The sequence below is a fragment of the Otolemur garnettii genome, unplaced genomic scaffold, assembly GCF_000181295.1.
Source record: "Otolemur garnettii isolate 467f Iridium unplaced genomic scaffold, OtoGar3 scaffold00022, whole genome shotgun sequence".
In the NCBI taxonomy this organism is placed as follows: Eukaryota; Metazoa; Chordata; class Mammalia; order Primates; family Galagidae; genus Otolemur; species Otolemur garnettii.
Genome location: NW_003852417.1, coordinates 17,959,746 through 17,973,983, shown reverse-complemented (window position 1 = coordinate 17,973,983; position 14,238 = coordinate 17,959,746). Strand labels below are relative to the sequence as shown.

The 14,238-nt window shown below is 49.3% G+C and overlaps 1 protein-coding gene across 2 annotated transcripts; it reads right to left on the bottom strand.

Annotated features, from left to right (window-relative positions):
• Positions 1-4,158: 4,158 nt before the first annotated feature.
• On the bottom strand, positions 4,159-12,665 carry TMEM214 (transmembrane protein 214). Of its 2 annotated transcripts, XM_012803758.1 has the most exons (17): positions 12,445-12,665; positions 11,251-11,450; positions 10,428-10,578; positions 10,001-10,135; positions 9,685-9,767; positions 9,237-9,342; positions 9,057-9,138; positions 8,667-8,768; positions 8,139-8,280; positions 7,633-7,724; positions 7,307-7,355; positions 6,994-7,107; positions 6,625-6,742; positions 5,944-6,040; positions 5,572-5,740; positions 5,277-5,428; positions 4,159-5,122 (listed from the first exon to the last, which is right to left on the bottom strand). In XM_012803758.1, the coding sequence occupies exons 1-17, from the start codon at positions 12,587-12,589 to the stop codon at positions 4,996-4,998; spliced, it is 2,064 nt and encodes a 687-aa protein (XP_012659212.1). In that variant the 5' UTR covers positions 12,590-12,665; the 3' UTR covers positions 4,159-4,995. The 2 variants fall into 2 exon arrangements, with proteins under 2 accessions (XP_012659212.1, XP_012659214.1); XM_012803760.2 differs by lacking the exons at positions 4,159-5,122; positions 5,277-5,428 and having other exon boundaries at positions 5,630-5,740; positions 5,944-6,065.
• Between the last annotated feature and the right edge of the window lie 1,573 nt (positions 12,666-14,238).

Below are 14,238 nucleotides of genomic sequence, written 5' to 3'. Positions count from 1 at the left end.
AAAAAAAAGAAATGGAGAAAAGATCTGAATGAACATGTCACCAATGAAGATATACAAATGGCAAATAAACATGTGAAAAGATACCCAACATCACACTTCATTAAGGAATTACAAATTAAAACAATGAGAAATCTTCATCCATTTACTAGAATGGTGAAAATCTAAAACAGCAACGAAACCAAATGCTGACAGGAACTCTCAGTCACTGCTGGTGACAATGCAATATGGGACAGCCACTTTGGAAGACGGTTTGGCAGTTTCTCACAAAACTAAACATACCCCATACTTTTACCATATCACATGATCAAGTGCTTGTGCCCCTTGGTATTTACCCAAATGTGTTTGAAACCTCATGCCCACACGAAAACCCACACACAAATGTTTACAGCAGCTTTACTCATAATTGGCAACACTTGGAAGCATCTGAGATGTCCTTCGATGGGTGAGTAGATAAACTCTGGTACATCCGTGCTTTAGAATACCACACGGTTCTAAAAAGAAAAGAGCTATCAAGCTCCAAAAAGACATGAAGGAAACTTAAAGGCAAATTACCAAGTGATAGAAGTCATACTGAAAAGGCTATGTACTGTGTGATTTTGAGTAGAAAAAACAAAACTCTGGAGACTGTAAAAATATCCATCAGTGGTTGCTGAGAGTTCTGGAGGATGGAGGGAGGGAGGAATGGATGGAGCACAGGAAATTTGGGGGTCAGTGAAACTATTCCACATAATGGTGTAGATACATGATACATTTATCAAAACCTATAGAATATATAAAACAGACATTGACCTCTAAGGTAAGCTATGGATTTCGGGTGATAACAATGCATCAGTGTAGGTTCACTGATTATAACAAATGTGTCACACTGATGTGGGATGTTGATGGTGGCAGAGGCAATGTATGTGTATTGTGTGCAGGCGTGCTGGGGATTAGGGAAGAAGTATGTGAAACTCTATGTATTTTTGCTCAATTTTGATGCGAACCTTAAACTGCTCTAAAAAAAGTCTATTAAAAATTAATAAATGGTGGTGCCCGTAGCTCAGTGGGTAGGGCACTGGCCACATACACGCAGGCTGGTGGGTTCAGACCTGGCCTGGGCCAGCTAAACAAGGACAACTGCAACAAGAAAATAGCTGGATGCTGTGGCAGGAGCCTGTAGTCCCAGCTACTTGGGAGGCTGAGGCAAGAGAATCGCCTAAGCCCAAGAGTTGGAGATTGTTGTGAGCTGTGACACCATAGCATTCTGTACTGAGGGCAACATAGTGAGACTCTGTCTCAAAAAGAAAAAAATTAATAACTGCCTATAGTCCCAGCTACTCAGGAGGGTGAGGGAAGAGGATCTCTTGGGCCTAGGAATTTGAGGTTACTGTGAGCTATGACATCACAGCACTCTAACCTAGGGCACCAGAGTGAGACACTTGTCAAAAAACAAAAAAGCAAAAAACAAACAAAAAAAACCTGATGTGCTAACACAGTGAAAAATTGTATCAAGGATCACCCAACAACATGTTTGAACTAAATGTTTTTATTAATGGGCAGAATATTTAATATTTAATAAATATTCACGCATACCTTGAATGGTGGAAGCCCCCTCCCATTCTTAATTCCCGGGCAACAAAACTACTTAGTATAAATGGGATACACAAAATGAGGCTTTTTCTCCCTTCAAGCCCCTTTTGGAGCAGAACTGTGAAGGGTATGTAGTAAAAAATATATACCACTTCAATTATCCACTTAAACCCACGCTCCTTTAGGAAGTAAGACATCAAAATGCTCAGAGGTCATCCACCCATTGAGATGTCTGTGCTTGACAACTGGGTCATTCTGGAATAGGGGAGGGGAGGGCAGGCATGCCTGTCTTTCTGGGAAACAGTGCACCCTATGATGGTGGCATTTGGATGATGGATCAGCCATGCCACAGATATGAACCCAGCCACTTTGTCCATCATAGTAAGTCAGGCCACCTATCAAACTGCCCTGCTCTAAAATGGAAACATTGCCTGGATACAAATAATATGGTAACTTACTTGAGATTTAGAAAAACGGAAGGATTTCAAAGTGAGTCATGTGTATTATTTTTAGGTCCATGCAAGAAGTAGTAATAACTAAAAGTAGTAAGAGATAAACTTACTCAAACTGCCCTTCAGTTTTTTTGAGACAGTCTCAAGCTGTCACCCTGGGTAGAGTGTTGTGGCATCACAGCTCAGAGCAACCTCAAACTCTTGGGCTTAAGAAATTCTCCTGCCTCAGCCTCCCAAGTAGCTGGGACTAAGGCGCCTGCCACACACCCAGCTATTTTTTGTTGCAGTTGTCGTTGTTTAGCTGGCCTGGGCCAGGTTCGAAACCACCAGCTTCAGTGTATGTGGCTGGCGCCCTACCTAGTGAGGTATGGGCACCACCCTGCCCTTTAGTTTTACGGCACATTATCTGTTAACTTCAGCTGTGTGTGAAAAATTACAACATCCAGATGTGCCTGCAATGGCAGCTTACTTGTGTTCTGCCCACAGTATTACCAGTAAGTGTGGTTGCCCCACCCATCAGTGCCATTGGAGTGTATACTCTACTAGTCCACACTGGTTCAAATTACTGGCTTGGCTTGGTTGGACTCATGTGTTGACAGCTCTGCAAAAATTAAACAGCTGGATGTCTGGTTTTGCCTTAATGTAGAGTGGGTGCAGTGCTGCGCTAGTCCTCTGACAGGAAAAAAATTCTGGATAATTTCAAAATATTGGATAATTTATCAAATATGCTCAGCACCTATAACTCAGTGGCTAGAGCACCAGCCACATACACCAGAGCCAGCAGTTTTGAATCCAGCCTGGGCCTGCCAAACAACAACTATAGCCAAAAAATAGCCAGGCATTGTGATGGGTGCCTATAGTCCCAGCTACTTGGGAGGCCGAGGCAAGAGAAGCCCAAGAGTTTTTGAGGTTGCTGTGAGGCTGTGACGCCACAGCACTCTACCCAGAGCCACAGCTTGAGCCTCTGTCTTAAAACAAACAAAAAAACTTTATCAAAGAAAGCTAATTGAGGTCTGTGTCTCTGTGAAAGCTATGGAGACCCCAATTAATCCAAATGGATAAAGGAAAATGTTGCATCCAGGATTATAGTGTCAGAAATTCAATGAACCCAATTAGGTAAATGCAATATACACATTAGACACTAACATGGCCCTTGTGGCCTTCTCCAAGCTGCTGGATGGAAAGGACTCAGCCCAGCAGCCTCAGACGAAGCACAGGACGGTCACCTTCCTTGTCTTGTGCTGTTGCTTATCCTGCCTCACCACTACACCTTTTCTCCCAGACCCTTGAAAATGGCCCAGTTTTCCTGACTTGCAGCCCTAGACCTTGGCCCTTTGCCAGGTGGGATTTCTTCTCTTTGGAAAAAATGGTCACAGTGACCTACTACTAGAAAAGCAAGGGGTCTGTCCAATGTGAGCTAACTCCCAAGAGGAAAAGTAACAAAAATGTGAGACGCTGTCATTTCTGAGAAGTCACTTTATGTCAAATGCTACTTTATAATCTCACCACTGGAAAGATGTAGGTGCGTCTCAGGGCACCATGTCAGGGGGAGAGTGGTAACTGGCCACTGGTCTTGCTGATCAGCTTGAGTTCATGAGGGGAACAGAAACCAGCCCGTGGGCGGTAGAGGAGACAGTATCTCTCTAGTACTGCTTAGATTTGAAACATTTAAGAAAAGAAACTGAGGTGAGAACTGAAAAACCAGCAGTTATGACTTATCTCCTATCTAAAATAAAAAGGTACTGAGGTGATAAACCCTGGTTCATGTTTCTTAGAATCTAAATTGTTCACTCACTGCCTTCTAAAAATAAACCAATCAATAAATCAAGGTCCTGGCAAGGAAAGGACACCCCCTGATCACTGGTGAGGAATTCCCTTAGGAGATTCTCCCCTGCTTTTCCAAGCACATGGCAAACTATGGGACGTGAATCACAGTGACAAAACAGACAAAATCACTAAGGAGTGAGAGGAGTGTGCAGAATCCCCAATAGGCCAAACTGTAGGATCATGGATGTGGATTCCCCACCCCCCACCACCGCCAGAAGCTTAATTATAGCCACTGGCTACAATGCCCTGGAGAGCAGGGGCCCAATATTTTGCCCCTGGGAATTTCCATATGAGAATGCAGAGGGGAACGTAGAAGTCAAATCTGTGTCCTTTATTCCGCCTAGTAGGCATACCCAAGAACCATATGCTGAATCCTATCTCCAAAGGCTGATGGAAGTTTCCCTGGCCCCAAGGCACACAACTACCTGGGCTGTGCTCTCTAGGACAGAAGTGTGGGCAGTGGAGAGGAGCTGAACCTTGAGGCAGACGCCCTAGCACAAAGGGGAATGGAGATCTAAGGAAGGACTATGATGGAGGGGGCAGTGAAGGGCCTCAAAGGGTCCACATTGGCTGTTTTGAGGTGAGAGGCATTTCCACCCACCCTCCATGTCCACTGACAGCCAAACCCAGACTACCCAGTGGGTAGAAGTGAAGCTGCTGTTGCCTAGTGTGGTGCTAGATTCTTCTGGAGTCCCTTTCCTTTTCCTGCAGTGGCTATAGTTGTGACCAGGTGGAGCCCTTGGCTCAGGCATCAGGCTGGTAGTCTGGAAGCAGGAATCACTTGTCAGAGGAATCTAGAAGCCACTTGCTGGGAGTCTCTTCTTTTTGGCGATGAGCTGCTTGAAGATTCAGACGTCAGATATAGGGTGGTGGAGAGAAGACTTGTGAGGCCGCCAGATTAAGGACGGAGCTGGGAGCTGTGTGCAACAGGGCCAAAGAGTGTTCAGTGGAATCTGAGTAGTGAGAGGCCACTGGGTCCAGTCTCCATCAAAGACGGAAGAACTGGGGCAGAGGTGACTGGCCTCTTGCCTAAGAGATAGAACTCAGGCACCAAGTAAAAAAGACCCCATGCATAACTGCCACCCTCCACCCTCAGCAGGGTCTGATGACATGCCCACGCAGAAACCAGTGGCCAGCGAGGCAGGGGCTATTGCTGGGATATCATGGTGAGTGCCCAGTCCAAGAAAGCCACTGTGATGTCCTGCAGGCAGAGCCAAGTCCAGCAGGCAGCCTGGCTGAGCTGTGTTTTCACGCAGTCCCAGGTCACCTCACCTCTGGAAAGAAAGCCAAACATTTTTGGGTGTACGTGTGTGCAGGTATGTCGACTCACAAGGCTGCAAGTTGTGTGGGGCAGAGTACCCAGGGATGAGTGAAGGGCAGGAGTGGGGCCACTGGGGATCCTGCTGGAGCACTGGGTGAAGGTCTCACCTGCATGCCTCATGACAGTGCTCCTGGGCCCAGGCTAGGGCCTCAAGTAGAAAATGCCACAATGGTAGCAGCATGTTCTGATAGAGAAATAGGAGTAAGTCCCTCAGACAATGCAGCAGCTGGTTCAGGGCATCAGGGAGCTGGATCTGCAGCTGGACCATGGAGAATGGATAGGGTCAGGGTACTCAGGAGAATGCATCCTGGTCCTTAGGATCCAGTCTGTGAGGGGATACCCCTTCCTAAGAATTCTGTCCCTGGGAAGACAGGCCCTTCTCGGACTCTGTCTTTGGCTTACCCTCTGAGAGAGGCTGGAGAGGCTATCGCCAAACCAGGCAAGGTAGGAGGCACAGTGGGTAGAAAGGAAGTTGACTATGGTGATGGTGTGAGCCCAGGCCAGCTGCAAGCTGGGATGTACCATGGTGAGCAGGTAGGAGCCCCAGGCCGGCAATATCTCTTCTAGCCAGCTGTAGGAGACAGAAGGTAGACAAGAGGGTGCTGAGTTTCCTTATGCCAGCTTGGCTTCCAAAGAACAGCTGGGGAATGGGAGGCCACTGCAAAGGAGAACCTAAGCACTTCCTGCTGTCGATCCCTGCCCCAGTCACCTCCCTGACACCTAAGCCTTTGCTTTCATACCTCTACTCTCTCCGCCCTCCTGGGAGGAGCTCACCTGTAGGCTTGCAGGCTGTAGAAGTAGAGCTTAGCACACACTTGCTGGCTAGCAGGCAAGAAACCAGATGATTGAAGCAACCGGCCAGTCAGGGAGGCTGAGTAAAGGGGGCCTCTGGTGAGCTGGGAGATGAGATGGGCCAGGAATGGGGTGATAGACACTATGGGGGACCCAGGCAGACACTAAGACAGTGGGGCAGAACTCTGTGTGCTCACAGATCAAAGAGCTGGCTCCAATCTGCTCTGGAGCATGCTTGCAGGAGGCACTCAGGGCTGGGGGCTGAACCTGTTCTCCTGCTGGGCCAGGTGAACAGAATGGGGCCACCAGGTGGAGCCCTTGACTCAGGCATCAGAAAGCCTCCGGTTGAGAGTCTGCCCATCTACTTACTAGTTGTGACCTAAAACTAGGAAGTGCTAAATTTTTCTAAGCCTCAGTTTTCCATAGGAGTTAAAAGGAGATAATACCTACTCAAAGGACACACATGCAAGCATTTCTAAATTGCAAAGTATAAATCCAATCTTGGGTGATAATGTCTTAACCATGGACAGAAAAATCTATCTGCAAAGTGTTTATTCTGCAGTACGAGAGCTCATTACGACAAAGGTGTTTGTTGGGTGGGTACTCTACCTAGCTCTAGCCCCACGACCATCCTGTCTTCCTTGTTTGCCAGTCACTGCTTACCCTGGAAAGAGCTGTGTGACCGGAGGTCATGGCACAGGAAACCTATGGCAAAGACCAGCAGCAATAGCAGTAGCCGTGCCCAGGGCAGCCGGGGGCCGTGTGCCTGCTGCAACAGGCCCTGGGGGGAGAAGGGGGGACATGTGGTCAGAAGGAAGAGGGGCTGGTCCCTGACCTTGGAAGTCATACTTCAAACCAGGCCTTCCAGGAAGAACATCAAGCCCTCACATTATCCTGTGAGGAGATAATGTGGGGAGGCAGTGGGGGGGCTCTACAGACAGGTGGAGCAGGAATGATACAGGCCCAAGCCAGGATATGCTGAGGCAAAGATGCAGGATAGTGTGTGGGTTGGAGAGGGCTGGGTACCAGCACCTTGCAGGCCACATCACAAGTGATGACATCCTGGTTGTTACAGTTGCCCTTCCTTAGCAGCTCCTGGTTGGTAAGTTTAAAGGACTGAATGGTTTCTTGCAAAGACTTCTGCACCTATGGGATAAGAAAGGTCTAAGTTGAGAACATAATATCTAACCCATGAGAGAATCCTGAGCCTCCCTCTTGCTTCATTATCCATGTCAAGTGTACCAGCAGAGTTATGTCGGTAGGGAAGGGAAGACAGTGGCACAAGAGGGACACAAATCCAGAACCCAGACAAGGCTCAGCCTGCTACATCCTCCCAGCTCCTTACCTTCTTGGGAATCTGCTCCCAGGAGCTGAGTAGGTGTTCCAGCAGCAGGCTGTGGGGAAAGCACACCCCTCCCATTTAGGCGCTGGTGTAGCCCCACCCATACTCCTGTCCTGGCTCCTTTAGGCTGAAAGAACCATCCATACATCCATAGAACAGCCTTCCCAGAAGTCAAGCCAGACAGCAACATTCCCACTCAACCTGAGAGACATGAGTCTGCAGAACACAGACCCTGTTCCCCTGTGCTTCTAGCACAAGGACAGGCCAGCTATGGACTGGGAAGGTCCTCTGGGTAGATCAGAGGCAGGCAATCCCCTACCCCCACCTGCCTGGACTCTGATAGGTGCTTGGAGTATAGTTGTCTCCAGACGCTGGCACTGAGGGGGTTCACAGTCAGGCACTTGGTCAGGCTGGCCAGGAGCTGCACAGGGGGACAAAGGGAGAGACTGCTGGGCCATGGGGCTGGTTAGAGGAAGAGAGTGTTGAAAAGTCAGCCTCCTCCCCTAAGTGAGACCACCCAGGCCACATGTCCACCCTAAGTGGTGAAAATAGTGTCAAGATTCCAGAAAGGTCTTTGAGAGTCTGTAAAGGGGAAGGCTGGGGCTTCTTAACTAGAGCATTGAGTTCAAAGATTGTGAATCTCAAGTGATAGGGCATAGGACACAACCCAGACCTTTCTGGTCCTTTGTTCTGAGGACAGAGGGTAAGTAAGTGGGGCAGGTGACCGTCAGGAGAGGGTTCAGGACAGGCCTAGGAAATGGGATCCAAGGAGGTAACAGAAACCACTTTGGCTGACCCCTAGGAAAGGGAAAGAAACCTCCCACCATTTCCTCACCTCTTTCTTCATCTCAGGAGGACAGCTGTGGGTGGTTCTGGACAGGAAAGAAGGGAAATAGGTGTGCAGGGTGGAGTCTGGCTTTGCTCCAAATGCCAGCACCTTCAGTCGGGGGTAGAGCTGACACAGCTGGTCCTGTAGGCTGGGTGGGGAAGGAGAGAGGACAGCAGGCATAGTAAATGGAGGTGTGACATGAGCCTTTTGCCTGCTTCAGAGCCTATGCCCTGTCTGAGGGGTAGGGTCACTGAGGGCCTTGCAATGGCTCCACATCTTTTTATTCAGAGATGCCTTGGAAAATCTGTTGAAAGCCATAGACCTTCTCCTGAAGAAAATGCCCATATGCCAAATCATACCCAGTGGCCCACAGAACTCCAAGGGTTCACTGATCCCTTAAAACCCACCTTTGAATTTCCAGCTAATGAATCTCAGAGCCAGGGTGGCTGGGAAAGAAGGGACAGGAATGTAATGTCTGATCCTGACCTGGGCACTGGGATCCCTTCATAGCAGGTATGCCCAGAGCACTCCTACCTTGGTGTCAGGGAGTTGTTAGGCATATAGGCAAAGTCCAGAAGTGGGAAGAAGTCCTTGGGGCCAATTATACCAAAGCCCTTGGTGAGGTTGGGATGCATCCTGCAGGGGAAGGAACACACAGACTTGTTGGAGACCATCCCCCAGGCCAGCTGTTTTGGTCACAACCCCAGCTAAGCCAACAATCTAGGAGAAAGGGCATAAACTCCACCCATACCAGCCCTTAATGACTCCCTCCTTTCCCTTCCTCACCATCACACTCTGAGGTGGGAGGGGCTGGTCCTGATTTTCCTCATACCTACAGAGACCAGGATCACAGCATCCTATTTTGCTGAAACAGCCATTTGTAGACACCCTGAGCCTTCCCCTTGTTGTCCCCCCATTACTCACAGGAGCAGCCGATCCAGGTAGGCAATGGCAAAGGGAGACAGAGACTTGATGCCCAGCACAGGCAGCATAATCCCCAGCCACACTGTGGAGACAAAGGTCAGGCTGGGACCCATGGGGGACATCGAACAGGAGCATCTTGGCTCCAAGTGCATCCCTCTTTCTTGCTCACTTCCTTGTTACCTTTTAGTCCCTCGGTGAGGTTGGCAAAACCTGCTTGGCCCAGGGCCCACATGATGGTCAGACACTTTGCTGGTCGGCTCTGGTGAGACCTCAGCAGTTCTAGGAACTGAGAATACCAGTGGGGAAGGCAGGTTGGGATAGGACAAAAAAACAGGAGTTCCCAAAGCAAGGTGGGGAGATATCAACAGGGAGAGAAGGACAGCATGGTGTGGTGATTCCAAATAGTTACTGAACCTTGCTGTGGTTCAGTCTTTCCATCGATAGACTAGAAATAATAATAGAAATAGAAATAATAAGAGTACCTACCTCATATATATCCAAAGCAGACACATGGTAAGTGCTAATAGTATTACCTAGTATTACTAGTCTTATAGGATTTTCCACTGTCCTGTAACTGCTCGGCCTCCCCAGTCCTAGTTTCTTGGTGTCTCCACCACCCCGAGCTCACCTTGCCCAGGTTTGCAGTGGCAATCTTGGGCCTGTCTTGCAGAATGGCCTGGATACAGATACGGTAACCATGCAGTGACTCCCCTGGAGAGAAAGATACATGTTCTCAGACCTACTCAACTACTTGGCATCCTAATCCTAAAATCTCCCTTTTGTCAGTGGTCCAAAGCCTTGGGCCAGCGAATTCTCATTTCCTCTTCCCTTTTTTGGAAAGATTAGTACATTTGTCTACTGGAAAGAGAACCACTCAGTTATGCTGAAAGCAGGAAAAAAGGAGTAGGCTCCCAAGATGGTTGTCTCACACAGGCCCCTCTCACCTGGTGTCTTATCCAGTTCTTGCAGCATAGTTAATAGACAGTGATCAAAAAAGAGCTCCAGAGACCCTGCTGCCTTTGCCAGTAGTCCTCGGATGATCCCACGCAGCTCGCGGCTCACCAGGCTGTAGGGATAATCTGGGGCCATGGGCCTCCACATGAATGCTAGACCAGATGTCCTACCAGCTTTGAGAACTCTAGTACTCTCCCTGAGAATCCAAGTGGAGGCAGAGATCCCTGCACTGACACTGGCATCTTCCCTCTCTCAATGAGGCCCAGAAACATTCACAGCCACGATGATCTGAGAACCGCTCGAATCACCCATGTAAATCATGACAGTGGGGGCACTGGGCTTTATGATTAACACATAGCCCCTTCAGACTTTTCTCAAACTTGTCTGAGCCTGGGGAAGTTAGGAAGACTTACTTACCATGAGTATGCTGGCTCAGTGTGGGCTCACTTAGAGGAGCTTGGAGCTTGTAATTGAGATAGCTGGCCAGGTCCTTCAACCATACAGATGGGTTTCCAGAGAACACACTCTGGCTCTTGTCCAGTTCCTTCTGCAGGGCTGCCACATCCAGCTGTCAGGGACATCCCACCCACACCATAGTGAGTTGTGAGTGAGGGGTAAGGAAATAGGTTAGGAGTGGGAAAGGGTTGAACTAGGTGATGGTAGGAAGAAGGGTTTCTGTTTTTAAGCATAAGTATGTGGAATGCTGTAGTTTTGCTGTATCCAGATCTTTACTAAGTACAGAATAGGATAACTGAGAATGCTGATCTGAAGGCCCTAGCCTCTTTTTTTTTTGGCTGGGGCTAGGTTTGAACCTGCCATCTCCAGTATATGGGGCCAGTGCCCTACTCCTTGAGCCACAGGCGCCGCCCCTAAAGGCCCTAGCCTCTTAGGCCCTTTACATGTTCAAAGGGAAAAACAGGAAGACAGAACACAAAAGATCACTGCTTCCATGGGTCAGGAACTATGACCAGTTTCTCCATCTCCTCCCTAGTGTTCTTGGGTTTTTAAGGCTTTCCTTTCATCACTGTATGTTTCCATATAAACTTCCCATTTCCTTTCTCTTCTAGATGCAAACATTCTGTTCCCTTGGGGCTTTCATCTTTTCTGGAACAACTCCTCTCAAATGATAGTGTCCCAAATCCCACAGGTTCCTCAGGTACCCCTCCCTTTTGCCCTCTTTTCATCTTCTCTGAATCTCAAGCCCCCCTTCTTGCCATGCCTGAAGACTAGGCACACTCACAGCCTTCAGCGCTTCCTCCAAGCTGCGGAAGCGGCCCTGCTTCTGGTTTTGGTTAGTGAGTGCTGCCACCTTCTTCGGCTGCTTCTTGTTCCCTGGTTTCTTAGGCTCCACAGCAAGGGGTGGAACCTGTTCCTTATTCTGCCGCTTCATGATTTTCTCAAAACCCCGCTCGTAAAGAGTGCTTGTGGTCTGGATTGGGGCTGAGTGAAGACAGGAAGAGAAAGGGGGGCCACCCTTGAGTCTCTGGGGCTTCAAGGCAACAGTGGTCCCTTTCCTCACACTGTCCCCTAATTCATCTGCATGGAGGAGCCCCTCCTTGCTGGACTGCTTAAAGAGTAGGGCAGGGAGTACTCCTGGTTGCTTCTTTTCATCATTACAGCTCTTGAGTCCATAGGCTCTTTCGAAGAAATGGGGCAGTTTCTTTATTAGACAAATCTGAGCATATGGGAACTAGCAGAGGGGTGGGATGCAGAAAACTGGTTTCTTTGGTAGATAGATGGCTACTCATCTGGGAAGACAGGCTTTTTCCATCTTGGTTCTACCCCAGTGCCTCTTAATTCACACATGCCAACTCTATAATCAACAAGTGGAAAGCTTTCCCTACTTCTCTGGGACACAGTGAGGAGACAGGTGCCACCTAGAATAATACCTAGTGGGTGTTGAATGTGTGGCGGGCATTCCTCCCAGCTGGGCCTGTCCATACCAGTCTCCAACCCCACCTGCTGGTTACTTAAGGAGGGGAGCACAGTGTATAATGATCCAGGATGCCTCTTCCCAGCACTCAGACACCTGCCCAGAGAGACCAGAGAGGGCCCGGGACAGCTGGGAGGCTTGTGTTTAGTGAACTGAGCGTCTAAGGAGCGGAATCCTGGTCCCCCCGCGTCCCGTGATCCCGCATAAGGTGTCAAACTTCACCAGGCCTTAGTTTAACAAGGTGTCAAACGTCACCAGGCCTCAGTTTACTCATCTGCGAGGTCAGGACGGCAACCCTCCCTTGCGCTACCTGCCTTTCCTGCCTTTCGTGAGGCTCCAAAGAGAGCAAGGGTGGCGCTCGGGGGTCGGCCTGCGAGCTCACGCTCGGAGAGCTGGGCAGTATTCTGACCTCCTGGGCTCTAAGAGTTGCTCGCAGCTATCCTGTCCGGCCGGGCCCGGGGTCGGCGGCGGCGCGGGCAACGGGACCGGGTGGTTACTCACGGGTCAGGTCGTATTTCCACATTCCGTTCGCCTCCCCAAGCGCCCGGCGGTCCCCACCGCCGCCACGACCATCGCCGCCAGCCCCAGGCCGCCGGCCCTTCTTCACTACCTCCCAGCGACCCCCACCCGCCGTCCTAGCCGCCATGGCTCCAAGCCCTCCGTCCTGGCCACCTCCCGGTTCCGGTCCGGCGCGGGAGCCGCGCTCTGCCACGTCTCCTTGCAGGCCCGCGCGCGGCCCCCACCGCAAGGCACCCTGGGCCTTGTAGTCTCTCGGCTCTGCCAGGCTCGCCGGGAGAGGAGTGGGTGGGGCAGAGCCTCTCCGGGCAGAGGCTGCCCGCAGCAATCTCCTCTGCGCAGACCAAGAAGCCGGGATGCGAGATTGCGTTCCGAAAACTTTTATTGAGCGCCAGGTGAAGGCCACTTCATTGAGTGACTTGGTAGAACTGTTTCCATTTTGCTTTCTTTTCTAGTAATGCTAGAAGGAAAGGAAGTAGCCTTCCATACCTCTAAAGAATTTGAAGATTAAACACTTTCTTCCTTCTAGGAATGTGCTAGCTTTTCTGTTGCTAGTGATTAAACTCTGGGTTTAACGGGCTATGCAAATCTATAAGCCAAAGAACAAGGAAGAGGATGGAACTTGAGGGAAAAGGCAGTGTTGGCGGGGTGGGAGAAGGCGCAGGAGGTGGAGTGGAACGTCAAACTCTTGGGCTCAAGTGATTCTCTTGCCTCAGCCTAGCAAGTAGCTGGGACTACAGGTGCCTGCCTCAATGCCTAGCTATTTTTTTGTTGTTGTCGTTATCATTGTTGTTTAGCCAGCACAAGCTGGGTTAGAACCCGCCAGCCCTGGTGCTGTAACCACTGAGCTATGGGTGCCGAGCCAGATTTGTTAATTTAAACCAGTGATTTTCAATCAGTGTGCCACAGCGCACCATGAGAGGATCTTAGGTGTGCCATGAAAAATTTTAAAGATCATTAATTAAATTATTTTCTAAAGAAGTTCAAAGCACAGTAGTACATTCTTTTATTTTTTATTTTTTTTACTTTTTTAAAATCAACATAATTTAAGTGTGTCATGGAAGTTTCATTGTAGGTTCAAGTGTGCCCTGAGATAAAAAAAGGTTGGAAAACACTGATTTAAACAAACGCATAGAGACTAGTAAACTGGAAGTAGTCCAATGTGACAAGGCTTAATGGGATTTTGGAGGTTGGAAAGGGATCTGAGCCCATATCCCAAGGGCCTTCCTTCCCTGCCAAATCTGGACATTATCCTTCAGGCCCTGGGAAGCCAGAGGGAGAGTGGCATGATCCACTGTTTTGGAAAGGTAAATGAGGCTGTGTGAAGGATGGGTTAGGAAGAGAGGAAGGCAAGAGGTAGGAGATAAGCTGCTCTTTCTGCCTCCTTCTGTCTGTTCTCCAGGTCTGACCATGGCTAGGTCAGATTTAACCCCCAGCTGGGTTAAATCTCACTTGCTTATAGGATCTTGAAGCCTGTGTGGGAGGCAAAACTCTAAACAGAAGATTATAGTTTACAATCTTAAGTGTTCCAGAAGACAAATACACTTAGTATGAGGTACTAGGAAGAGGCAGTAAGGAGCTTTATATTCCTGAGCTCCAGATGTTCAAAGAGCAGCCTTAGACACTGGCCATAGGGGTGGGCTTGGGTAGGTCCCTCATCTTTGGGGCTTGAAGACCCAAAAGATACTGGGTCAAGGAGGACAGGTGGGGCTTGGCACCTGTAACTCAAGCGGCTAGGGCACCAGCCACATACAACCGAGCTGGCGCTTGCTAAACAAC